The sequence below is a fragment of the Vanellus vanellus genome (assembly GCF_965231255.1).
Source record: "Vanellus vanellus genome assembly, chromosome: 9".
NCBI lineage: Eukaryota > Metazoa > Chordata > Aves > Charadriiformes > Charadriidae > Vanellus > Vanellus vanellus.
This window is the reverse complement of record NC_138914.1, coordinates 25,090,628-25,117,282: the sequence shown is the minus strand read 5'-3', so window position 1 is coordinate 25,117,282 and position 26,655 is coordinate 25,090,628. Positions and strand designations below refer to the sequence as shown.

Sequence of the window (26,655 nt, the reverse complement as noted above, 5' to 3'; positions counted from 1 at the left end):
CCCAGCAGCAAACACAGTGTTTCTGCGATGCCCCTTTAACGGGGAAGGACAGACTGTTGGAACCAATGACTCTGTGGCAGATGGAGCGACATTTGCAATTGGGAAAAACACTCTCGTGCTGCCAAAATATTAACAAGGGGCTTCCTCAGAAATATTCTGCCACAGTCATTGATACATGTAAATTCCCCGTGTAAATAAGACTTCTTCCAAGGAAAAAAAGGTATTGTCCGACAGGCTTTTTGAGGACAAGGACCTCTCTGCACTGTTTTTTTTTTTTCTCTCCTGCAAAATCCCTTTGCTGCCAGTCACAAATTTGCAGCGCCGCAACACTTTGCTGATGCTACTCACAGTAACTCCAATGAGAGATGGCAGCGAGCAGGGTTGGGTTGGGGCAGGCTGTCCAACAATCCCCGCTCGGCCGGGCTGGTCAGGGGACAGGCTTGGCAGCAAGGCCACATTGTGAAATCCAACAGGGAATGGGTTCTTTGGGGTTTTTTTTGCATAATTTATCTCCCTCTGTGAATGCCCGTGTTCCTTACATGGCGAGAAAAACAACAAAAATTTCCTGACCTTCCTTTATACCACCCATTATTTTGCATAGCTTTATAATGTCTTTTATTAATTTCCTTGTAAAAATTAACGCTCCTATTCCTTTCAAATTCTGCGTATATGAAACATCAAAGCATTTCAGCGAATTTTTCATTCCATTTCTATGCTAGGTCTCTGGTGCTGGAGTCAGACGTGTTATGGCAGTACCACAAGCAGCAAAGGTGTCCAGCTTCTCTGACGCTGCCGCAGTTCTCATTGCTGTAAGTATGGATCACTGGGGAAACTGAGCCTCAAATACCAAAAAAACCCTTTCTGTCATGACCTACTGTTTTGAAGAGGGCGATCAGACCAGCATGCTTTTTCCTTAAAGACAAAGAGAAAAGACAGCCATTTTCCCCTCTACTGAGAAAGGTCTGAGATTTATTTTTAACTTCAAACTTTTCTATGCATCGTGAAAAAAGCTGAATAGTTCTATTTTCATTTTGGAGGCTATTACAAGACAGAGAAATGGTCTGATACATTTTAGATTAGAGATTCTTCCTTAAGAACAGAGGCTGTCAGAGTATGGTGTCCCATGCCAAAGAAAATCTTCTTTTCCCCAATACTGTCAGCTGGGCCCAGTTCTCCATCAAATACATTTTCAAGAATTTTTGTGCTAAACTGAGAGTTCTCCAACATGATGCTTCTGGGAATTTAGATTACTCTCCCTCTGTCAGTACTGGGGTTAAGAAATTGTGAAGGTTGTCTGCATCGTGGTGATATTATAATGAAAAAATATCACACATCTGTGTTTTCATTCTCCAGCTTAAAACATACCTTTAGGAAGTCGGTTTGTGATGACATGTTTGGGCAAACCATGCCTTATCTGCACGCTTTTTTCATGTATCATCCTGATCTGGTAACTTGAATGCCATAACCAGAAAGCTATGTTAATTGTACATGTTTTTAAGTCAGCGTAGTCCAAAACATATTCCTCCAAAATAACAGCCGCACAAAGTCTGCTTGCCTGGTTGAGAAGCCGGAGATGTTCCATCTCCGTTGGAGGAATCACATAATTTTTTTGTAACAACAAGAATCTTCACCCAAGATAATCTTAGCCTCATGGATAGTACATATTTCTGTTTCCTAAAAATAAAAACCACCAAGTATATGAACTGGTACTGTAAACACAAGCGCAAGTAAAAGAGTTCTACTGTTGCTGGACTCCTCCTCCCACTCGATTGCAGCAGTCAGCAAAAATACTTATTCAGTATTAAGTTACAGTAAAGAATTGTTGACCCCAGTGTAATTGAGAGCAAAGATGAAGTCAAGTCAACGGGTTTTGCTTCAGCTCGCGACATTTCAAATAAAGCCTCTAAATATGCCTGGATCATAAAAATGAAAGCATATAGAAAATATTTGTTAAAAACAACAATGCAGAGCGTCTATACAAGCTTCTCCAGAACGTTATTTTTATTGAAATGCTCACGGCTGAGTTAGCATTATTTGCTTCTAATTTGGGCTTCATTCTAAACACTGTATGTTAACAAACCTAGACCCCTTCATGCCAAGTGCTTTACACATTTCTCTTTAATTAAAATTCTCCAAAGAATCACATTACATAAGCATTTGCCAGTAGGAAAAGCACACTCTCAGAGTTCCTGGGTAAAATCCAGGCGCCCCTGCAGTAACTAGTAAAATTCCCATTGATCTCATTGGAGACAAGATTCTACTCTCTTGGTCTTTGCTATATACCAGTAATAAAGAATTATCTTGTTACTTATGTACTAAGTTCTTGGGTACACTATTCTAAGAAACGGAGATCTTAATGAGGTCCCTGCTATCATTTACTGTTTCTGTTACTAGATAAAAATAAGCGTTACTTCGGAGTCCAATAATGTCTAGTTTCAAGTATGTTAGTAATTGCTGGAGTATGCAACAGATGCCAGTTTAGATAAGCTTCTAGCCTGTGGATGGAGGTAAGCTTTCGCTCTAATCATCTCCAATTTTACTACAGAATTTGAGTGCAGAATTGCCTGTACAGAGCTCTGGGAGAAACGTGAACCATTAGCAGTTAGGGGTTCTCTTAACTGTACAGTGGTACGTTCAGTAATGAGTTCTAGGTGATTAGGACATGGAAGTGGCATAAAAATTAAGAAGATTTTAAATAATCTTTAGGATCATTAACATAAGACCAGGCATAATAATTTACCTTTATTTAGTTATGAGACATTTTTCATCTGCATGAAACACGTCGAAGTGGGCTACATTTAAACGAGTTCTGTCGTTCCTCCTCTGGCACAGTTTTTCTTGCAGCAGTTTTCTCCTCCATAACTCAGCCGTGAAGGGCTGTGGGGTTTGATGTTTGAGTTCTCCTGCAAAAGAAAAAGCTAAATTAGGGCTGCCCTAGGACCAGTCAGGAACGGAAAGAGGAGGGGCGGCTCGAGACGGTACCCGCTCCTGCCACTGCTCTGCGGGACTTCGTTGTCTTGCAGCTGCAGAAAGGGTAGAGGTTGTCTGAGTGCTGCTCATCTACTTCAGTGCAAAGGTACTTTCCTAACTGATATTTTTTCTGAAGTTACTAAGATGTTACCCAGTTACCAGCTAATCACAGCCTGGTAACCATTTAGAGAAATCTAGGTTTTTATTTACGACAAGGTAAGTGACCCTAAATAAATCAGGCTGGTGACACTTAAGCTGTCCGACTGTAAAATAGGATGAGACTCCACACGAAACTTACTTGAAGTGTTCAGACAAAAAAACGCAGTATGAAATTAATTATGATTAGTCTTGACAACATTCGTTCAATTTAAGATCCGCTTAACTGGTTTAAAAATAAAACTTCAGATTCCCTTCGACTGCAACCCAGTCCTGAAGCTATTTAAGCCTGCGTTGCCTATCCCGTGCCTGATTTTCTGATGTGACTCTAAGATAACTATTAATAGAGCAGAAGTGGGATAAAAAAAAAAAAAAAGAAAAAAAAAGTGAGATTATCTAATTCTGCAAACACACGTGCTTGTTTACTTGCTTGCTTCGTTTTAGAGAAGCATTGTCAGAAGTTTAGTTTTCTGACGGGGATTAATCGTTCTCTTTTGTGACTCTGGACCATCCATCCCTCCCCGCCTCCCCCCGATTCTGGCGCGGGGTTGCTAAGCGACATGTTCTTCTCTTCTGTACTTTAGCAGAGAGGAACAGATCAAAGACACCCACAGTCCTGAATTATTTTATAAATGAATTTAAAGAGACACTCTCTCGTGCTGTATTATGTAGGGGGAGATCAAAAGTTGCTCTATATACTGAGAGTATCTGGAGAATTAAACCGATGTCTTCCGGAAAATAAAAATGCTCTAATTACTGAGAACTATGTAATATTTACCCTTTTTTATTTTTTTTTTTTTTCCTTTTCAGAACTAGACTATGAATTTATGCTAATTAACGTTCCTAGTTTTATGGCAGTCAAGACATTGAACGCAGGCCAGGCTGCATGTTTGTACGACTTTCAGAAGTAAGGTTTTCTGTCATCAAGTGACGAGCTTGCTGGTTTTTTAACTCTTTTCACCTCTTGCAAAAGAGCTGCCGCTATTCAAAGATATTTCATTCTCTAAATTTTAAATTCTTTCCTGACTTACATCGCAGGCAAGAAAATCACAGGGTAAATTTCAAGTGATACATCCTTAAAAGAATATATGAAAACGGGAAAGTAATCTGTGTAAATCAGGCAAAAAAAACCCCAAAGACACCAATATCTCAGACCTTTCCGAAAAGAGTGAAAAGCAAATGCAAATAATCTTTACTTTAAAAAATCTGGGAATACGTAAATTTAAACGTTACTTCTTACCAGACCAGCACTTATCTGGCATCAGCTCAGGTCTGCTATTCTGTACAGGCTGTGAGATTTGTAAGAGCAGACTGGCAGTTAAGGCAAGCGTTTCCTGAAACAGAAAAGGAGGGAATTATTTGCCCTCAGATCTACTCAGTTTCTAAAACCACCAACATTGTAAAAGGGGAAAAAAAAAAAAAAAAAAAAAGCACTTAATAAGAAAGCGCAAGAATTTTTCAAGACTTTCATTTCCAAAGACACCGTCGCTGCAGAGCCTGAAGAAAAAAAGAGAGGAACACAACTGATGGGGTTAAAGCACTACCCGAGAGCGGGAGACGCATCATTTACAGGGAAAGCAAAACTCCCGGGTCAAACGGCTGCAAAAAAAAAAAAAAAAAAAAAAAGCCGCTTGAAAATTGCATGGAAAATCCTTCCCCTGTGCAAACCTTGTTGTTCTGTAACCAGCCACTTTATCTGCATAAACAAATGCCTCCTTACAGCAGTTTCAGGGGCTTTTTCCCACAAACAGGTGCTCGTGCGACTACAGGCACAAACCCGCTGGCTTCAGGTGCGCGGCGTACGTAGGGGATCGCGCTCTCTTTGCCGCGTGCCGGCACGCAGAGCCGAGCTGCCTCCTCACTCCTGGCCTCTGCCTGCAACCGCACCTAAAATTGAGGGTAGATTAGTGAAACCTAATACACTCTAGGACTGTAAAGGGATTAATCTCGCATAAATCTTCATTCCCCACCCAAAAAATCAGCATGTTTATTTACATGCATTTTATTTTCCGATGAAAAAACAAGCCTCCTTTTTTTTCCCTGCACCAGTAAAAATCTCTTCAAAATTCTAATTGCTTAGATTTGGCATTTAAAATCCACCTTACTACAGTTAACCTATATTCTTGTAAAAGCGTGTATTTTAGGAAAGGGCTTAGACGGCTTTTCCATTTCATTACCAGATATCTATTATACGGGCAAGATGTGTGCTTTACTCCCACCGATAGAGTGTTTTACCTATAAACATCTTGACCCCCACCGTGTTGTCAGCAGTTAGAAGATTCGGTGTGTTTTGGCTGAATTTCTGAAGGGGAGAAAACCGTGACTTGCACTCCAAATATTTTTTTCTGGAGAATGGATTCCTCAACAGACTATGGGCATCTTGTATAAAATACAAGTAAACACTCAGAAAGGAATTTAATGCTTCTGGCGGGTACCAACTTGCCAGCCTTGGAAACCGGAATCCCCGTGACCGGTGGCAGCAGCAGGGCTGGGCTAGTATTTAAGGTAAAATGTTCCGAAGCGGAGATGTCGTAAGAATTTTAGTATTTGTCACTAGTATATTTAATAATATTTTTATAATGATTATAATAACATATTTTATTAATATTTGTAGAATTTTGGTTCATGAACGTAAGTCAGTTTGTGAATCACTGCTCTTTACCTGTTTCCAGGATGCTGCAAAAACATCTGCCACAGCTGGATGACAGATGTGAGCAGCCAGGGCAGAGGCTGGGGCTGACGAACAACGCTTTCGACACGTGGGAGGGCGTTGAAGGCCGTTGAGAACATGTTACTCCACCTTTCTGCAGTGCTTTGCCCGCTTAAAGCACCGCATAGACTACTAGTAATTAGTGAGCTGGATGTTTCTGAAATGATCAGCAGTATCATTTAAATTGTCATTAAAATACTAATTAGCAGCCCTTTGAACTGAGCGCTGTGGTTCAGGACAGTCTAACTGGTGGCTCGTGGGCCAGATGTGGACAACAGGAGGACGGTGTCTGTTTTTCCTCCTCCCGAACCGCCCCAGCCCAAGGAGCACCTCGTCCCAGAAGTGGTGGCTGTGCCCACGGGACGGACACGGAGAGCCATTATGCGCCGGGAAAAGGCAACAGCACAAAGTATCCCTTGTGTCCAGCCCACTGCACTGAAAAGCCTGGATTTTGTAGAGCTCATTTCAGCCTGTGTGCAGATGCAAGCAGGCACGGCCCCACAACTTTAGACTTTGCAATTCAAATTAATTTAATTTTTTTTTTTTTCCCATTTGACTTTTAGAGCACAGCAAGAGGCGCAGGGATGAAATAAGGGCAGTAGGTGGCAAGGCAAATAACCGAGCTCTCTACACCTACAGCCGCCACGCTGGTAGACCACGCTGGCGTGTGTTTGGGTAAGATGAAGAATTTAGTTACTGCAGCAGACTGAAAGCGAAGGTCTGGCTTGGATGGCGTTCCCAAACCTGGCATCCATATCCCACATTTAGGTAGCTAAATCTGTCACTTACATGCTTCAGATACTTGTGTTAATTGCATAAATGCCAACAAAAATGACATGTTTTTAAAGTGTTAGAAGTGTAAATAGCTGCTCCTCTGAAATGGCCCCAGTATATATATTTAGCTCCTACATACTCTTCCGATGATACCGCTTGCAAACGCATCGTATTTGTTGTAGTATCTAGCTATAGTAACGTATTAGTATCTGTTTGTAATACTACTGATGCTCCTGCAAAAAGCCCTGCAGAATATACTTTAAATACTGGCTTTTTTGTACGACTCACACAACTATTCATTAATACCACGGGAACAGCATGCTACTGTTCCAGGTTTTCTAAGAACCAGTGCTATTGCTCTCCACCTCCTCTTGCCTGCTTCGTACTGCCTTTATTATTTATGCTTTTACTCTTGAAAATTCAAATTTAGAACTTAATATTTTCATGCTTCTGTTTTTTAAAAATAATTCAAGCTGGCGAATGGACCCGATGTAATCGGTATACTGTGTGCCACGGCGAAGTGGCCACTGCTGTGAAAGCACTGTTTGTTCTCTGAAAGGAGGAATTCTTTCAGATGGCGTCACTTGCCCCCTCCTCTGCGCGGCTGCTTTTCCCATACACTCGGAGGACTGGCTGCCAGTCATTTTCTTGCCCTAAAAAGTTTGCTGGAGCAATATTGTCATTTACCTGATGCCTGCACAGGGCCTAGCTCCTAACGGGTTGGCCTCAATCAAAAATTCCAGGTTTGGCTGTAGCGGTGGCTCTACTAAAGTGCGATGGCTTTTTAATCATCTTTTCACAGTATCACAGTATCACAGTATGCTAGGGATTGGAAGGGACCTCAAAAGATCATCTAGTCCAATCCCCCTGTCGGAGCAGGAACACCTAGATGAGGTTGCACAGGAAGGTTGATGAGGTTGCACAGGATCTTTTCTTTGGATCGGACCTCAGACTACACATTGCTTCGGCTTAATGTGGGCTTCACAGCAGGCTTTCGGAGAAGTTCTTTTCTCCTCCTCTGCCATTCACGTAGCAAGCAGCGCGCTTTCAGATACGTCCTGTCCACAGAGGATTTCAGCGTTGGCCTGGTGTGTTTTACTCATATTTGAATGGCCTAAAGAAATTATTTGGAAAGCAGCAGATGCCTTTGGGAAAGAGACAAGAATAGACCCAAAGAGGATATTAACAGGTCAACTGGCCCAAGAAAATGGGAAAAAGTGCAACTCAAAAGTGGCCGCCAACAAGCAGTCTTGTAATACCCACCCAGGAAGGTATCGCAGCTCCTCCTGATCCCTTTTTTGCGTCAGTACACCTTCACTCCCTCGCTCTGCATTCACCATTCTGTACAAGAAATGTAAATTGTTGCCCAGTTCGTTCATACACTTCCTACATCGGCTTTTTGCAAACACACAAAACCATGTATTGTCTCAGGAGGAACACAAGACCACGTACTTGAAAATGTGCTGTGGGGTTTGTCATGGCCGCAACTTTTAGAAGAGGGGCTCCAGGGGAGCCACGTGATAGTGTTTTGCATAGGGAATTGTTAATGATACTAAAATAATAGTCTGTCTGCTGGAGAATGGACAACACAACAAAACACAGGCCAACAACTGTAACAGGAGAAAGTATTCCAAGGAGCCCACAGCAAAATTAAGCTGCCAAGTGGAATTCCCAAATAATATGAAGACACTGAAAAAGAGAGTCTTTGTTCCACAACTGGTGTCAGCCATTTGGATCAGCCTCTTCTCCATGGGATGAAAAGAATCTGAATAGGAGGATTTAGCAATTTTGGGAAAGACTGACGGTTCTTAAATAACTTAATGCAACTAATGAAGGGCTTAACGAGAAATTCTCTGATGAATAAATCAAGAACCAACAGCAGTTGGTCCGGATAGTAAAAGGCAGTCGCGTAAAATAAAAAAAGCTTACCACGAAATGGCTTTTGACTGAGAGTGAAAAATGTAATGAGGAAGAACATGCTTTGGATAACAACTACATTCTGTTAAGGTAAATTCAAAAGGAAATGCCACTAGCGGGGGGGAAGAGAAGACTTCTTCCTGTATGGCCACCACTCGCACATATTTGCATGGGGCAAGCACAAGGAGAGAAGACTTCCTCAGCGGCAGAATAGCACCCGCACCTTAGGTGGGCAAAGAAGAATTAGGATTTATTGCCAACGCTCACAAAACATTAAAGGTCTATTAGGGCAAGTGCTAAGGGAGAATGAAAAAACCAAAAAATCAGCAGACTGCAGTTTTCTCATGCATGTCTTACAGTCTTTGCTAGCTGTCCTCAGTTAAACCAGTGGCTTAAGCTAAAAGAGACAGAGAGCTTGAGAAAGGCACAAATTCTACATGGCCGATGCAAAAACAGCCCTGAAAAGCAAATTAAGATGCTGCAAAGCAAACAGTCACCAAAGTTCATTGCGGCACAGAATATTCCCTAGCACCAGTCTCCTGCACAAGTTCCACACTTGTAGCAAAACAGTGGATACGCACGCAGCCGAGAGACAAGGCTGGACACCAGCGGATATCAGCACAACTCCTTTCTCCCAATTTGAAGTCATGGTGGAAGTTGAATTTTAAATTAAATGTTACTGCAGAGGAACGCTTGATGGGTGAGAGCAGATTAGGTGAAACTTAAAAATTTCAGCAAAGTCTTCTTTACAAAGAGAAAGTTTTACACAAGAAACCGTGAGAATTGGTGTTGCCCAATTGTTGCTGTAAAAATAATATTCCTCCTCATAGACTAAGAAAAAAATAAACTGTTAGCAGTAAATCTATTGAAGCTGACCAATCACGTATGGGTTTCTGCAATCTTATGTCTTGCCGAAAGCTGAAAAATGAAGAAGTTCCAGAAATAGACTGAAACTCCTCTAAGAGCCTGTGCTGATGGAGAGACTGATAAGCATTTAAATGACTCAGGTGTCACCCATATGCACGTTCTTCTGTCCTAAGGGGAAAATGTTCCATCATAGCTATCATAGTTACTGTATGCTAAAGTGAGGCGGTGTTTGTAGCCTTCCAAAATATCTACAATGTGATTCCTGAACATGGAAATTCTTCAGCTGTATAAACTTTGTGTTTAATCGCACCAACCTAGGATACAAGAAAGGGATGTCTCACCTGGTGGCAAGTACTATGATACAAAATTAGAGCAAGACCACAGGTGACAAATTTTGTCCCAAAAATGTTTTTTAAACCTAAGTAACTTTTCTTTAATTTCTACTATTTTAGATTAAGTGGCAGGTGTGCCTATAACTTAAAAAACCTAAACCAACCAAAGAAAAAGGAAATCACCTGAGAAAACATACGTACTGAGGATGAAGGTAAGTCAACCTGCAGACGCGTCCCAGTAAAATTTTGCCAGTTTTCTATAAATCGCATGAAGACTCTGCAAGCTTCTGTAAACAAAATTTTTAACAAGTAGGTACGCAAGCTATACGCCATGAGAGAAACAAAGGTCAGTTTTATTGCTGCATGCTATTTACCCTTACTACAGTCAAATGCTCCAGACAACAGGGAAGGGAAACAGGGCAGCCGATAGTCAAAGCTAACAGCAGAATGTGTTAACATCTATTGGATGTTTATTTGCAAATGCCTGCATTTAAATTTAGTACCAAAATAACAATATAAGAGACATATTTGACTTTGAGCACCAAAGTAACAATGCAGAAAAGCATCTTGCCCACAGGACGAGCTCATGGCCGCTCGCAGACCTGGCAGCAAGGAGAGCTGGGAGCTTTTCTCCCCCAGCAGGAACGACTGAGAGGTTCTGGGGCAGCAGCTACACGGTGAGACACACCAGAGTGAGAAAGGAGGAGAAATATTAAGGGAAATAACGTAAAACAAGCATTTCCCATGGATAATATATGTTATCAATTATTCCCAGGCAAATATACCTATGAAAGTTACTGTGGATAGCCTATTCCACAGCCTATGTCAATATTCATCTCACAGTGGGACCGAGTTTCACTAACAGAGGAATCAGGACTGAAATGATACCATTCATCTCTATGTTCTTGCCCTGACATGGTTATTCATTAGGAGTTCTTCCTAACGACTGTTCAGTTCCTTCCTTCTAGGGAGCCACTCCTAACTCTCTTCTATTCAGGTTGGATAATGAGTCACTGACTTTAATATTAATCTTTATTAACCCTTCCCTTACACAACCAACATCTGGTAACAGCGATGTGTTGTGTCTCAGTGTGCTGAGAAAGAAAGATCTTCAATGCCCTTTCCTCAATTGTGCCATTTCCTTATATGCAGATAACCCGATGATTCCTGCAGGCTTTCTGCCACTGTAATTTTGCTTTCCATAAGTTACACTTCTTTTCTGTTGCCTTCTTGTCTGGCCAAAGTTTTTAGTTGCAGCGAGGCAGCTACTTGTGTCAAGTAACTTCTTGAAGCACTTTGTTTCCCCTTCTGTTTTTCCTTTCTTCTCTTTTTTTTTCAGGGAGGGAGGGTCATGTTTGTGGGTTGGCACATAAGCCCAGCAGCATTCAGTTCTGCTGCGTCTACCTGACTCCACGGTAAGTGTGAGGATGTTAAGAGCCAGGTTTTGGTGGCAGATGCTTTTGACTAGTTTTCCTTCTTCAATAACAACAAAACAGAACAAACAAAAAAAAAGTAAACTTAGGAGATATTTTATTTATACATTCCTAAGACTATTGAACCTAAATATCCAGTGTGATAATTAATGATTCAAGTCTTGAAATCTTCTTGAATCAGCTATTGCTCACTTCTTAAGGCTACTTAGAGAATGACCTGTCCTGGTTTTGATCAAATTTTGTACTCTGGTCGGTTAGAGCTTTGAATACCCATGGGTAAGTCTGAACACCTGCTTTTTATGTACTTCAAGTATGGCCATACTTGTCCCTTTGACCAAATTTGTGTGTGTTTGGGGATATTTGGAATTCTAAAGTTTTCTCCTCTATCGTCTTTCCTTGTATTAGCACTGTTGGTCTACTACCATGTTTTGTGTGTCTTTCAAAGTGTTATACGGTGTTTTGTTATTTTGATGTTACCATAACATGTGCCTACTCTTAAAATGAAAATGTAGGAAGTCTAAGGGAAAAGTAGTTTGGAAAGAGATCCATCTGTTTACTTAGGAAACCACGCTATCAGATTATTACAAAAACATATTTCTAGGAAGAAACGTACATTTCTCACCAACTACTTCCATAGCTTTTTCAGCATTCTTTATTTCATCGTCCTTACGCTGTACCAGACGGGGCCTTGGATACAAACCTCCACCGAGCAGCCTCGTGTTAGCGCTGCCCTGTCTGCGAGCGAACCAGCCCACTGCCTAAGAAACAGCTATTCCCCGGTGGGAATATTTACTGTAGGTGCCAATCCTGGACGGCTGAAATTTCATTAAGAATGCATTCTTTTCCTGATTAATACAATATTGATGTGAATATACAGCACGTGCCGCTTGACATTTTCTTGGTACCTGCACGGCAGAGAACTACTCAGACGCTATGTTAACGTTTCAGTGACAAACCGCACACGACTTCGCAGGCTTGGGCACAGTCCTGATCTGGGCCTATAAAAAAATATAAGGAAGAAGGAAGGTAATTCCTCACAGCTTGTGTGGAAAAGCACGAGGTTTTTCCCCAGTAATTTTGTATTGATGCTCCTTTACCAGTCACGGCAAGAGTTCAGCCAACCCGTGGCCCACAGGCCTCACGGCGCAGGCAGCCGCTTTCCATCCGTTTGAGGCAGAAAGGCCACCAAAATCACCGGGAACTTCTACCGGCAGCAGAAAACGCCCAGCGGCGGGCGAGGTGAGGCCGGCCTGTAATTATGATTTGTAAATAACGGCCGGGACTGCCGTTTCTGTCAGGAGCCGCCCGGGCAGCCCGAGGCCGAGGGCGGCGCGGCGGGAAGGCCGGTGCAGGGCAGCGGGGCGGGCCGGGCCCGGCCGCCGCGGGGCTCTAACGCCGGGAGACACCCCCCCCGAGCCACGGGGAAACGGGTGGCGCTTCGCCCCGACTCGGCCTCGCCGCGGCAGCGGGGCTGAGGGGCAACGCCGAGATGGCGGGCGGCGATGGGCCGGGCCGGGCCGGGCCGCACCGGGCCTGGCAGACTGCCGCGGCCGCCCCCCACCTCCCTCCGCCTCTCCCCCCCTCCTGAGCCCCCTCCCCTTCCCCGCCACCCGCTTCCGCCCGCGCTCCCGCGCATGCTTGGGTTATGCAAGGGCCGCGGCGGGCGGGCTGCGCGGGCCCCGCCGCCCCAGTGCCGCAGGGCAGGGCAGGGCAGGGCAGCGCGGGGGGCCCTGAAGGCGGCGGGCACCGGGCCGGCGGTGGCGGCGGAGCTCTGGGCGCGCTCCCGCCTTCCCCCCCCCCGCCCCCGCCGCCTGTGAGTGGCAGCGGCGGCCCCGCCGCCAAGTCCCGCCTGTTCCGCTCTCCCTGCCGCAGGCGGCGGCGGCGGCGGGTTGGCTTCCTGCGCGCTGTGCCGCTCCCCCTCCCCCCGGCAGTCGGAGCCGCAGCGGCAGCAGCCCGGATCCCCCGAGCCATGGCTCTGTGAGAGCAGCACATGGCGGCCGCGGCAGCCATGAGCCCCCCACTAATCCATACAACTCCCCCCTGAACGGCCACCGACGGCAGCCAGCGCTCCCACCCGGCTCCACCGCTCCCACCGCCCACCCGCAACTACAGCCGCCGCCGCCGCGCCGCCCGGCCCGAGCCCAGACCCCGCCGCTGCCGCCGCCGCCGCCGCCGGGCCCCCGCTCGCCCGCCCGCCCGCCGCCGCCACCCGGTCCTCACCATGGGAGTGCAGGGTTTCCAGGACTACATCGAGAAGCACTGCCCCAGCGCCGTGGTGCCCGTCGAGCTGCAGAAGCTGGCGCGGGGCAGCCTCGTAGGGGGGGGCCGCCAGCGGCCCCCCCAGACCCCGCTGCGCCTCCTCATCGACGCCGACAACTGCCTGCACCGGCTCTACGGCGGCTTCTACACGGACTGGGTGAGCGGCGGGCAGTGGAACCACATGCTGGGTTACCTGGCGGCCCTGGCCAAGGCCTGCTTCAACGGCAACATCGAGCTCTTCGTCTTCTTCAACGGCGCCCTGGAGAAGGCCCGGCTCCACGAGTGGGTGAAGCGCCAGGGCAACGAGCGCCAGACGGCGCAGCAGATCGTCAGCCACGTCCAGAACAAGGGCACCCCGCCGCCCAAGGTCTGGTTCCTGCCGCCCGTCTGCATGGCGCACTGCATCCGCCTGGCCCTCATCCGCTTCCACATCAAGGTGAGGAGGAGACGGGCCCGGCGGCCCCAATCCTTCCCCCCCCCCCGGCCCAGCCCCGGGGGACACCAGCGCCCCCCCTCCTCAGCGCCGCCACTCCAAGATGGCAGCGGGGGCTGCCCCGGGCCCAGCCCGGCGGAGGAGGAGGGCACCCAGCCTCTCCCCTTAGCGCCTCAAAATGTCGTCGAGGCCCGCGGGGGCGGCCCAAGTTTCGGCGGCCTCAATCCACCGGGGGATTTGGCTATTTTTACGGCGCTGCCGGTCGCCCCGCCGGGCCCCGCGCAGGCCGGAGGCCTGCGCGGGGCCCGGCGGGGCGACCGGCAGCGCCCAGGGCCTCCCGGATTCCCCTGTCTGTGAAGCCAGGCCCAGCAGCAGGGAGGTTTTTGCCTCCATGTTCTTTCGGGGCCGCCGCTCCGTTGACTCAAAATGTCCCTTCTTGCCCAGGGCCTTCCCCCCCCCCCCCCCCCCCCCTTCCCCGCCGCCTCCGCTCGGGAGTGGGGGTGGCGAGGCCGGGACTTTGGTACCGCAGGTGAGAGGGGCTGGCCGAAAGCATCGTAATCTTTAATTAATTATCAAGACGAAATGGGAAGGGGGGGGTGTAAAAAAAAAAAAAATCAGTTTAGTTATCGCGCACAGTGGATCTGCAACAAGTTCTCTGCTGAGGCGAGGTGGTTAAACTTGCGCTGAAGGGGAAATGGCTCGCTCTGAAATACAGGGGTTCGAGTTTCATCGCTTTATGAAGGTTTTGCCCCCTATTGCCCCAATGTATTTAACGAACTTTTGATCAGGCGTAGGATAATAATTCATTCCTTACTCCGTAATGGCAAACACTTCCAGTTTGTGGGGTCAGGCGAACCGATCTGACAATCTTTGTATAAACTTCTTATTTTAAGGGGAAATCTCTGTTTTCTGATAACAGACAACGCTTCAGGTAGGGGATGGGGGTCCGTGGGGCTCTTGCACTGACACCGAGGCCACTGTTTCAAAGAATATTAGCATGCTGCATCTCTGTGATTTACGATGGTTTCTGTGAAGCTGAGCGAGTGTGTCTCTTGAAACACAAGCCGCTAGAAAAACAAGCCCCGGGATGAAGCTGCAATTTTCAGTCGCTTGCTCGCTTTCCTGCTAGGGAGGGAAGAGCACCGGGAGTGAAATGCATACTTGTAGGCTCTATTATCGTAAATTACTTTTGCATGTAGAAAAATATTACGCAACCTTTAGAGTTGCACGCTTGATCACTAGCAGCAGCTTAACATTATCTGGCTTTTGTACTGCCCTTTCCGCGGATTAGAAAAATTCTGGCCGGGTGCAGCCCTGGAGTGAAGATGACTCTCTCGAAGGAGCTCAGAAGGTGACTTTGGGCAAAGTTTTTCACAGTTTCATCAACAGGGTGAGAGTTGCTGTTGTTCCCTCTTAGCTCACTCGACCAGAGCCATCCTTGGAGGAACGCGCTCCCTTCAGCTCCCTGCTTGCCCGGGCTGGTGTGAAGCCACCCTGGGCACGCTGCAGGCGTCCAGCCCACTTGGCAGTGGAAGTCCCACCCTGTGGTGGCCTCAGCCATGCTCGGCCGTGGCGGGCCAATCCCCACCGTGGCTGGGATTGGCCTGCCGGGGCCGAGTGTGGCTGAGGCCACCGCAGTGGTTGAAGCGTGTGTGGAACGAACTGGAAGCAGAGGCAAAGCTCTCATTCTTGCAGGGCCCGTCGAGCTCTGCCGAACTCAATCTCTTGGGCTTGGCGCTTGGTTGTGGCCGTGTCTGCTGTAGTCATGTGTGTTTCTGATCAGCGTAGAAAGAAAATCATGGATGTGTTTTGGATATGAATGATGGTGGGAATTTAAGTGATAGGGAAAACATCCTCTCGTTTGAACTTTTTTTTTTCTGTAGCTGGGAAATACTTTTATTTTTTAAGCAAAAAGTTTTAAGGGCCATGCAGAGAAGGTATTTACCTTGATTTGTTTGTGGCTGCATTGTAAATCTTCCCTAATTTGTCACTGAGAATTAGAGATCATTAGTAAAAGCAATGAATGGGGTAGAATATTTTTTTTTCCTTTTAGTGTGTTGAACTGAACACTTTGTTTAATGCAGTACTGAAATGCATAGTACATAACAGGAAGCCAGCTGTTTTGATACTGATAGGAATTTGGTATTCATAGTAGTCTTGTGGCACATTGAAGTAGCTGTTGGTGCTTTAACTGTGCTCTCTCTCAAACCTGGCTTATTTCTGTTGAAGTACATTGCATCCAACTAAAGTTGCCACATTTGACAACAGTGTCACCTGTAGCACTTTGTTTACTTTCAAGCTTAGCTGCAGCATTAGCTCCTTTACGGTTTCTCAGTAATAGGCCTTATTCTTAATCTCCAGCAACAGTTTTAGGAGCGAGAGGACACGTCATACTGAGTCCCTTTTCTCATACTTAAAAAAACAGACACAAAACCCCCACAGTTTTGATGGGGGAGTTTTGGGGGGTGGTTATTTGTCTGCTTTAGGTTAGCACTGGGAGTTGGCAAGCGCTGGTTATGAAATATTGGGGTGTGCGGTGAGGAGTTTGTTGCTGTTAGGAAGGTTGGTATTGCTGAGCCACCACTGTGCATGTCCCAGTTGCACTGGTTCTCTGAACTGGTCAGCTGTTTTGGGGATGGGAAGGAGATCAGCAATTCCCATTTGATGCTTCATTTGTGCATCTGTTGAGAAATTGTGGATAGCTCTGTTTTGAATTGATTGGTTTTTGGGTTAGGAAGTATATTTCATGGTTATAGTGGTAACGTGCATAATACTCATCAAAGATACTGTTGAACTTAAATCACATTCCTTTTCTGTTTTTCTTCTTCTCTTACAGAATGTATTATCTTTCTAAATCCGCTTCATTACATGTAATCTTTCTTTCCTTAAAACTTACTCCAATTTTATTCACCTTCTCCCTTGTGCTTACTTTCTAGCAGCCCTCCTGGTGGGCAAAGAGCAAATGCATCTTGAAGGTGTGAGGGTTTTTTTATTTGCATTTTTTTTAATTTAAATATGCATGAGTTCCCAAATTGTAGTGTTTTCTCACTTTGTTTTGAGAGTTTGGGTTTGAGAATACTGATTAACTTTAAGTATGAAACTGATTTTCATATTTTCAGGAAGCATTTTGAGTTTTGAGTAAAAGGCTTATGTGCAGAGCTAGGAACTGGCTATGAATTTAATCTATTTTGGTAATTAGAGGGGGGAAAAAGAGTAATGTCTTCCATCCAGAACAATTATAAATCACTTGCGGATGGTTTCAGCAGGATGTAAAAATAACAGGTTCCTCCAAGTTATAACAAATATCCTACGGGTTCTTAGCTTTAATTGTGACCTGGTATTTTTCTGTTTGAGGGAGGGGGGAATAATTCTTAAAAGAAACTTTTATGCAAAGCAGGTTTGCTCAAATTTGAATATTTAAGCACTGGAGATCTTAACATATTTAATACTTTCGGGAGACTTTGTGGTATTCTCAGTATCTGAACGTGCATCTGCCTGTTTACTCGGACAGGATTCTTTCTTTCTGATCCAGCATCATTAATGTTTACACAAGATTTAGACTTGAAAATGATTCCACACTCCTGGCTGTGATTCCCCCCTGCGTCCCCCCTCCCTGGGTTGATTTTGAAGCATGCACGTTGCCTGGTTATACTTGGATGTGAGAGCTGTCAGCTATTTCTCTGATGCTCTTCTTGCTAGAGTTTTATGTTGCGGGTTAACTGTACCTTGGTAAATACAGCTCTTTTCCCTGTGACAGTTCAATTATTTGGACGCAGATTCTAGTATTACCTAAATATACTGCAGTTTCATGCTCGTAGCTCGCTGTGCCAGATAGCCTTATAAAATGGGGAGGGAACGAACTGGAGGCTGTGGAGGTAGAGGAAATAATTTATAGGAGATCAGAGCGGGCTGCACACTGAGTTTCCTCTTGTACTATCTGCACACCCATGTCACACCTAGTGCTGCAAAAAGGGTTCTTGCTTTGTTTTTTATAGATGATCTATGGTTGTCATGCATGCAAAAGATACTGATTTTAGATACATGTACATAATTTGAATTTACCCTTAAAAAAAAAACAAAACAACAAACATCTGGAGGATTTTCCTGATTTAACACATGTAAGAGAGGGGGCTGGGCATGGCAAAGCCTAAATTGCCCTCCTTGAGTTAGTAACTGTATAAATCTGATATCTTTGATTTTCTTCAAAGATGTTTACAGTCTCTTCCAATTCTGTGTATAGCAGGCACATGTTATGCTAGGTGACAGTGTAATTATTAGAAAAATGAATACGCTTGTTTTTCTCACAGACAAAATTAATTTTCAAAACCACTCTGATACAGTCCATCAAGCACGTTTCTGAAGAAGTTAATGTTTTCTTAAGACTATAAGACGGTAGCATTAGGAGTAGAGAGAGATTGTAGGAATAGCTTCGAGAGCGAGGTGCTGGCTGTTCAGCTGCTCGGGATTTTGCTTGAAAGAGAACATTTGTGAAGCTACATGGGGAAAAGTGAAATTCTACATACCTTACCAGAAGACCATAATTCAATGTCAGGTTCAGAAAGTGTGAGGCATGAGTAGAAAAGGAAGAGTCACTGTAAACTTGCTGCTGGAGAAAAACTCTTTGCTGAGAGGTAGATGACTGTGGGAGGGTTGGAGCGGGCTGTAGAGGCGTAGGGCCCCTCACTCATGTTTTGCAGGGCTTTGGCTGCAGAGGAAATAAATAGCATTATTGGCACTAACACTGTACTTAATCATGCATACTGTGGAGACTGAAGCTAATAGTTTTGTGCTAGGCTATTTTGGGATAGCTTGCTATCTATGTTGTTAAAATTGAATACTTGGTGAGGGTAGGTTATACCAACACCCAACTTTGTGGGGCTTTCTGAATAGCTGAATGTTTATTATGTATGTGGATGGTAAAAGTATTAGGCATCAAAAGCACTCAGCTGGCTTTATTTTTGTGTGCTTGTGACTGTAGTTGTAACGGTTCCCAACAGTGTGTAGAAATGCAGGACTGTAGGTACTAACTTGTCATCGTGGGTTTTTTAGTTTAATCTATTTGATAAGAAAGGGTTGCTTTTATATTTCCAACGTTATGAATTGGCCCGTGTCTCCCCGGCACAACATGTCTGTTCTAGTCATCTGATTGCCATAGCCTAAAATATGTGCTTTGCTAGGCAACGTGAGTCGAGAGGTGAAGTTTGGGCTATAAACTTGAAGCAATTTGCACCACCAGAGACAGCTGTGCATAAATGAATAGGCTGTAGAGGTTTGAAAGTGGAAAGAGGACAAAATTCGGCTTAACACAGCAAGGTAGACATCTGAAAGGTCAAGAAAGTTACCTCTGTTCATCTAGGGTTATGTTTGTTTCTTTTAAAACAGGGCTGCAAAACTTTAAAAGTGCTCATGTGATTGCTTTTTAAGGGAGCATCTTGGCTTGCTGAACTGCTTAAGTATCCACAGCCTTAAGATTTTTCCCATGAGCTAATACAGACGTTGGTATAGTAATATGTTTAGAGCGTGAGTGATTCTGTTAATAAACATTTCCTTCAGATGAGGTCAGTAATACACAATGCCACTCCAGTGTGTAGGCTTCCAGAACTTTGTACTGTGTTGCAGAGCGCTCCTTACATCCTGTCTGTATGTGCTGTGTCATTGGATTTTTTTTTAAATTACTTGAAATATACTGCAAGTGTTTCAAATGCGCATATATAGTTTCAGGAAGACCCCCAATATGTTGTAATACATGTGATAAATCAGTACTGCAATTTAACACTGTAGCTAATTACTCTGTCTTCCACTGTAGGTTGCACAGAGCATTGAGGATCATCATCAAGAAGTAATTGCTTTCTGCAGAGAAAAAGGTTTCCATGGTTTGGTTGCATATGACTCCGATTATGCATTGTGCAACATCCCTTACTATTTCAGTGCCCATGCCCTAAAACTGAGCCGTAATGGGAAAAGTCTCACAACAAGCCAATACCTAATGCATGAAGTTGCCAAGCAACTGGACCTGAATCCAAATCGCTTTCCTATTTTTGCTGCTCTTTTAGGTAAGTGAAGTAATAAAAGAACTCAATGCTGCCAGTCAGACTTACGATTTCAGTTTCTGTTAACTGTTTTAAAATATGTGTGTATAATTTGACACAGCACCTAGGCAAAGACATCCCTTTGTTTCAGACATTCCTACTATACTTGAGGAGGGCCAGATGCGTTTTTATGAGGCCAGACATGCTGAATTTGTAGAGACCTGCGAGCGATGCAAATTGTGGCTGTCTAGAAACAAGAGTAGAAAGTAAGAATTCGGCGAAGCTCTTGCCTAGCCAGAATGTTCTCAGTGGGTGGGGGTGAATCGGGACAGTTGTGGTTCTACTAGTTTTGGTCTTACATAGTATATGAGGTCTACTTTTAATAATACAACACACTTTCCATACAGGGAAAGCATATTTCTGTCCTGTTTTGTATTCTACCTAAAAATAACATACATGGAGTGAAGATTTTTGGCTTGCAGGAGCTTATTCTTTTTTTTCCCCTCAGACAAATGCAACAGCACATCAGCTGCACCAGAAATACATTATACTGTATAGTTGAGTGAAACTCCACATTTCTAAAAGCGCAGGCAACCAGCATCTTACCATTCTGTTAGTGGTGGTTGGATAGTTTCTTAGCTCTCCTGCTTCTGATGCAAAGTGGTATAGTATTTTTAAAGAAGCATAGGTAGGAAGGACTTTGTTTTCACATCTCTGCTTAAATGAGACAGTTTTAACACACTGTGTTTCCACGGCAGTGGTAGAGAATAGCTGTCATGCTCTCTCAGATGGAAGAGTGAATTAATTACTAGTTGACTACAGTGAATAAGATCTATTTAGAAGAGCATTCTAACTTCATTTGGGGTAAATAAGCACTGAGCAGCCATGTTCTTGATTGTGTTGTACTGAGCAAACAAGAAAACTGGATTTTCCTTTTCTTCTCTCACTGACTTTGTGTTTTAGTATGGGTACATGATGGAATAATAAAACTTCTCATTTGAAAGCTGTAAATGAGAGAGGCTGTGTATTATTGCTTTAGCATACGAATATTTTAGTAGTCTTGAATATTAAATTGTTTCTAGTCCAGACAAGTACCTTCCATGGTAAGAAGGGAAGAAGCAATGCATCTTACAGCAGAAAGCCACAAGTATTTGACTAGTTGAAGTTGCTTTTTGTTAGTATATGTTTTTCATCTCCAGAATCCTTACCTGCCTGCCTGGCTATATGGAGGAATAGTAGATAATTGCCTAAGCTGCAATTTAAAACAAAAACTCTGTGTAAATTGCATGACAGACTACTATTGCTAAGCTTTGGTTTGGAGTCTATAAATAAGTTGTTGCATGCCAATTCAGTGAGTAAGAATTACTGCTCGAAAAGCAGTTTCACAGTTGCAGATATGCTTTATGGAATTAATGTGAAGTACACGTGAACGACATCATTTTAACTTGTCACAGAATTACAGCTGCATGGCCAGTTGAGGCATTGCTTGGTTATATTAAATGGTAGGTGAAACATATTCTGGTAAGTTTTCTGAAGGTTTTGCAATTTTGTGCAAGAAGCTCTTGAATATTTTTCTCTCTTGCTGTGTTACACGACAAAATATTTTTCGGCTTGCTCTTGGGAGAAAGAAACTTGAGGTCATTTCACATGATTACTAGAGAGATGTTTTGTAGCTTTTTTTTTTTTTTCTTTTCCCAAATTGGTATAAAGGTTAAAAAGACCTAGTTCAGCTACAAGTTTAGTTTTGTGTATTCTTTTGCATTTCTTTTGTGTGTGTATTCAGTATGAGTAAGCAGAATAGAGTAAAGTTTATGGAAGTCAGGGTTAGAACAGAAAGTACTTTGGAGGTCTTCCTGCAATGAGGGTTGGTTTTTTTTTTTTTTATATAAAGTAGTGAATATTAGGAAACCTAGGTATTTGGTGACACAAACAATGGTTATATAAGCCTATAACCAACAGATACTGTTTGACTTAAAGCACTGGCAACATTTTTTAAGTTTTGCAACCTTAAGAATATACTAACCTCAGGTTTTTTAATAAAATACTAAATGCTTTTGGGCACGTAATTGTGTGTGGTGTGGTGTATATTTAAAGCAAGGTAGCTCGTTCAGATCTAAGTTTTTATATTTTTATTTAATGTTTGAGGCCTTGTTTGGCTTCACAGGTTATTCTGCCCTTGCTCCTGTGACCCCTTTCGGCCTCTTTTGAACCTGTAAGTAGAATGAAGAAAATCACAATGTGAAAGAATAAGCGAGTGCTTGATTACGTGGGAAGCCATATGACTGTTACATTGCTCTTCTGATCTGGGTACATCAGTGTAACTCCCCATGCTAGTACTTTGTTTAGGAATAAATGAATGTATTCTGAAATAATTGCAGTTAAGCTGCTGGTTTAATGTTGACAATTACAGAAGGCCCAAACTACCACAGTAGTTGCATCAATATTCAGCTTTAGGTTTGCAAATCTGTTTCTGGAAAATTCAAAATTTTGTTTTCAGATACTTTTTTGTCATTAACTTCAAGGGTCAATTTGAGGGCGCTGAAAAGAGGAAAAAAAATCTTGAATGATTCAGCCAAAGATTTAGCAGTTGGAAGAGCCTGAGGAATAACACCTAACTCAAAAAAATGTTTTTAATGGCAAATTATTTGGGATTGAGGGATAAAGTCTCTATGGAAGTATTTGAGCAAAGTATTTTTCTAACTGTACCAACTAGGGAAATTTTTAAAGGTTACTTTCTGAGAAAGTTATGTATATGCTGTGGTTGGTTGGTTGGTTTTATAGCTTTTATCTTCTTAGAGCTTTCCAGGCAGAAGTGTTTTGTAGTCCTAGCTTTATAATATAAGGCGTACCCTTGTCATGGGTAGTTAAAATGCGTCCTCTGAGCATGTGCTCTTAAAAAGTTCTGTCCTAATTGCTGTTGAGGTAAATGGGGAGTTGATTTGGGTTCTTTTGTAAATTTTGACTCAAATATATCAGAATTATTTAAAAAAAACCAAACAACGCAAGCTTCAACAGTTGAAAAACAAACACAGTGTGAGGTATTGGGCTGTAATTCAGCGAACTCTTTAGAACGGGCAGTGGCTTCAATTAGTATCTAATTGCCTTAAAAAAACCTAAGGCGTACACTATAATAAGCCATTAAAATGGGAAAATCAATATATGTTGAGGTTGTTCAGCCAGGTCAAGAAATAGAGGTTGCTTATGTAACGTTGATCTCTTTCCCACTGTGACAGTACTTTGTAATGTGTTTAGTTATATAGTCTCATTCTGTTTCTCAGTAAAATTTTAGAACTGTATAAGGTAAGTACAGGCATCACTTCTTATTTGGACTACAGAAGACACTGCTGCACTTCCGCATCCTAAATTCTACAATTCAGACTGTGGTGAGAATTGATCAAATGGTCACACTGTCTTATGTGTGTGTTTAAGGGGATGGAATTAATTGAAACAACAGATGGAGACAAAACAAGATTGAGGTTTTGGTGGAAGGGAGAGAAGCTCTGACTATTTTAAAAGGTAATCTTAGCATTTGCAGGAGTTATTGTTAGTTATCACAAAACTGTCCAGTGGTCTGGCTGTAATTGATTTTTTCAGACCTGTGTTATAAAGGCTGTCTAATCCTAACTTGATTAGATTAGCAAGAGTTTGGCTGTTGTATCCAAACTTGTTGAATCTTTCTGATGCGAGATTGAAGTTTAGCTCGTCATGAATAAAGGTTATTATGTCTCCTTGCTGGAGATCTCAGCAGTAGGTGAAGTATTGATTGGACACAAAGACTTCCCTCTCAAAGAGGGCATTTACTAGTCACCAGGCAATGGACAGCTTTCTTGGTTTTCAGGTGTTAAAGAGCATTAAAAACAAACTAAATTATTTTACAAGCAAAATATTAAGAAAGTAAACAATTGTTGTCAAATTCAGAGAGTCATATCATGTTCTTTATGAGTAGGTGAGAGTTCAAGATGATGTCCAAACTGTGAAATTAAAATAGAAAAAAGCTGTAACTATATTAACAGCAATGAGAGCTATACATTCACTGCTAAGCTGCCGCTCTGTAAAACTGGATACTGAAAATATCCTGAAGTTTTTTACCAGAAGTGCAGTAATGCACTCTGTTTAGCTCTTTGTAAAGTTTAGATCCACAGACACTGAACTCTGCCAGTGGCTGATTGGTTAGTCTTCGATTGATTCAAATGTTTGAAATATTTCCTAGTAAGAATTTTTTTACTTTTTTTTTCTGAGCGTGATGTGCTTTGGATAAAAACCCAACATACTTTAAGCAATCTTCCATTTGGTATGCACAGCTTGGTAAATGTAGCCACTACCTCTGCTCATTGGAACAACTACGTAATTTTCTGATTACTTTGGTGCTGCCAGCCCAGGCTTCTCTCTGACCTGGTCAGGTCAGCAAAAGAAACTTCAGGAACTGGGAACCTGCTAAGTGTCATCGGAGCTGCCCGCATTCCTGAGGGTTAGATAAATCTGCCTGGTGGCTTGCTGCTTGACCCACGCTGCATGATGGAGCAGAGTGCAGATTCCAGAGGCAGCTCCGATGTGGATCAGTAACGGCACGTGCTGGGATGCAGGAAAGGCTTACCAGCTTGTGTCGTAGAGCAAGACATCGTGTTCTTACACTGTTGCACCTGCAGTACTAAATCCTGATGAGGATCCCCTAATAGGACGTGCCAGGTTGGGGTTGACACCATGTGTTGTGACTGGCTCTGTCGCTTCTGTCAGTGAGCTGGGTTTCATGGAAGACTGCTTCTTGAACAGAGGGAAGTGGATCCTGCTGCAGCAGCAGCATGCTAATTAGGTTTTTCTGGCGTAACGGGAAGATATCTGCAAGTTTAATCTGTCTTTGTTAATCCTATTGATTGGGAATGGAGGACTCACTGCAAATTTTTTTGCTGCATGTAGAATTGGTATGTAATGTTTTATGGTGTACTTAAATAAAGTTCTGTATTATGTTCTAGGTAATCATATTCTACCTGATGAAGATTTGGCTTCCTTTCATTGGAGTTTACTTGGTCCAGAACATCCACTAGCTTCACTTAAGGTACAAATTTAATATAACTACTAGCAATTGAGCTAAAATCAATCATAACAGTTAATGAGAGCAGTGTAATAGGTTAATTCACAGCAGCTATGCAGGGCTCTTGTTCTCGGTCACCCTCTGGTATCCCAGTCCCTCTCTGACTGCAGAGGATACCTGGGGTGATTAGCCTTACGAGGCTAAACTTAGCCTTTGTGATCACCCTCGGTGTCCTTCAGCTACATGAGCCATGCACTCAATACCTTCAGTGTGGTTTTACTTTGAGAAAGTAGCTTCTTCTTTTTTTTTTTTTTAAGAGCGGAATTCTTTGTTTAGTCATGTTCTTCAACTGTCAAGCAATTAGCTGCATATCTTCCTACCATATTGTCTTATTTTCTACTGATCTGGGCTTAGTGTGTAATTGATAGGTTTTTGCACTTCTTAAAGTGCTAGAGAATAAGTTGCACAGGAAGGCTAATGTGGCCTTCAGTAGATGGTTGGGTTTTTTTGAGAAAAGTAACTTGTGTCTGATGCTCTTAGTTTACTGTATGTCTGTTCTGCTGCTTCATCACACTTGCTGTGTGCATCTGCCAAGTAGACAGCTATAAAAGGGAAACAGGGAAACTGGACACATCAGAGAATGGGATAATAGTGACCTTTTTTCTGTCTGCCACAATAGACACGTCTCTTTCCCTGCCTCCTAAGGTGTACAATGCAGCAAATCAATTTGCTTGTAAATTCTGTAAGACTGTTTTGTTATATCTACAACAAAAATAGGTGGGTTTTTTTTCCCCTTCTGTTCCAAAAGTTTATGAAGCATTGAAAAATTATAACAATTTGCTGAAGGTAGAATTTAAAAACAAGATTTTCAGCAGAGTTTTTAAGGCTTGCACATGCGTTGCTTAGTGGACAGCTGTGACAATTTGATGTTACACTCATCCCCTATTTTGCTGCCGCTCCTGTATTTAGAAGGTAAGTGTCAGCACGTTGTAGTGGCAAAACAAAATAAGCACGCGTGTTTGCTACTTCCTTGTAAAACTTCATATGAAAGACTGAAAGAGCGTGCCTGTATTTTCATTTTTAACTAAAAAGTTTAAAATGTAGGACTTCTTTTCTCAAAGTGGCTGATAAACTTTCTGATGTTCAGAATACTTTACTGTGGTTTAGGCTGAGTAGACTTGTTTTACAGACAGTTCAGAATATGATTTCAGACACCTAGACCTTCTGAAAAGTATTCTGAATATATAGTGAATTACTTGACTAGAATGAAAGTTATATATTTGTCATCTTTGCTTCTAGATTTATGTTTTCAGTGCAAACACTGATAGGGCTTTGTAGCTGGCGTCCTAGAAAAATTAAACTTGTTTCCTCAGAGCGTCACTGGGCTGTCTTAGGGAGTCCTCCCTGTATTTATTTAATCTGTTGGCCAGTGTTAATCAGATTTGAAAGCAGTTCCCGGTTGGCTGTTACAGGCTCCCTGAAAACTGATAAACTGTTATCAGTGACAAAAAAGACCCAAATTAGTGCCCTTATTGAGGGGACAAGGCTAGCGCAGCACAGGATTTGTTTAATTTCACAGCAGCTTGCTGGCCAGTTCTTAAGTACGTAGCCCCAGACTCACCGCAGCATTTCTGTCTCCTGGCTGATAAAGATGTCAAAGGGAGAGAAAGAAGAAGACCTAAAGCAACAATGACACAGGTCTACAGGAAACCAGTCTTCATTAGTTGCTACTCAAGGAACAGCTTA

The 26,655-nt window shown here is 43.3% G+C and overlaps 1 protein-coding gene across 2 annotated transcripts in view; it reads left to right on the top strand.

The window, feature by feature from the left end:
- The first annotated feature begins 13,284 nt into the window (after positions 1-13,284).
- Positions 13,285-26,655, top strand: part of FAM120A (family with sequence similarity 120 member A) — a 52,866-nt gene continuing 39,495 nt past the window's right edge. For both annotated transcript variants that reach the window (XM_082487974.1, XM_082487973.1), the window contains exons 1-3: positions 13,285-13,854; positions 19,658-19,904; positions 24,851-24,933. In XM_082487974.1, coding sequence (XP_082344100.1) covers positions 13,381-13,854; positions 19,658-19,904; positions 24,851-24,933 — 804 coding nt within the window. In that variant the 5' untranslated portion in view covers positions 13,285-13,380. The remainder of the gene's footprint in view (positions 13,855-19,657; positions 19,905-24,850; positions 24,934-26,655) is intronic.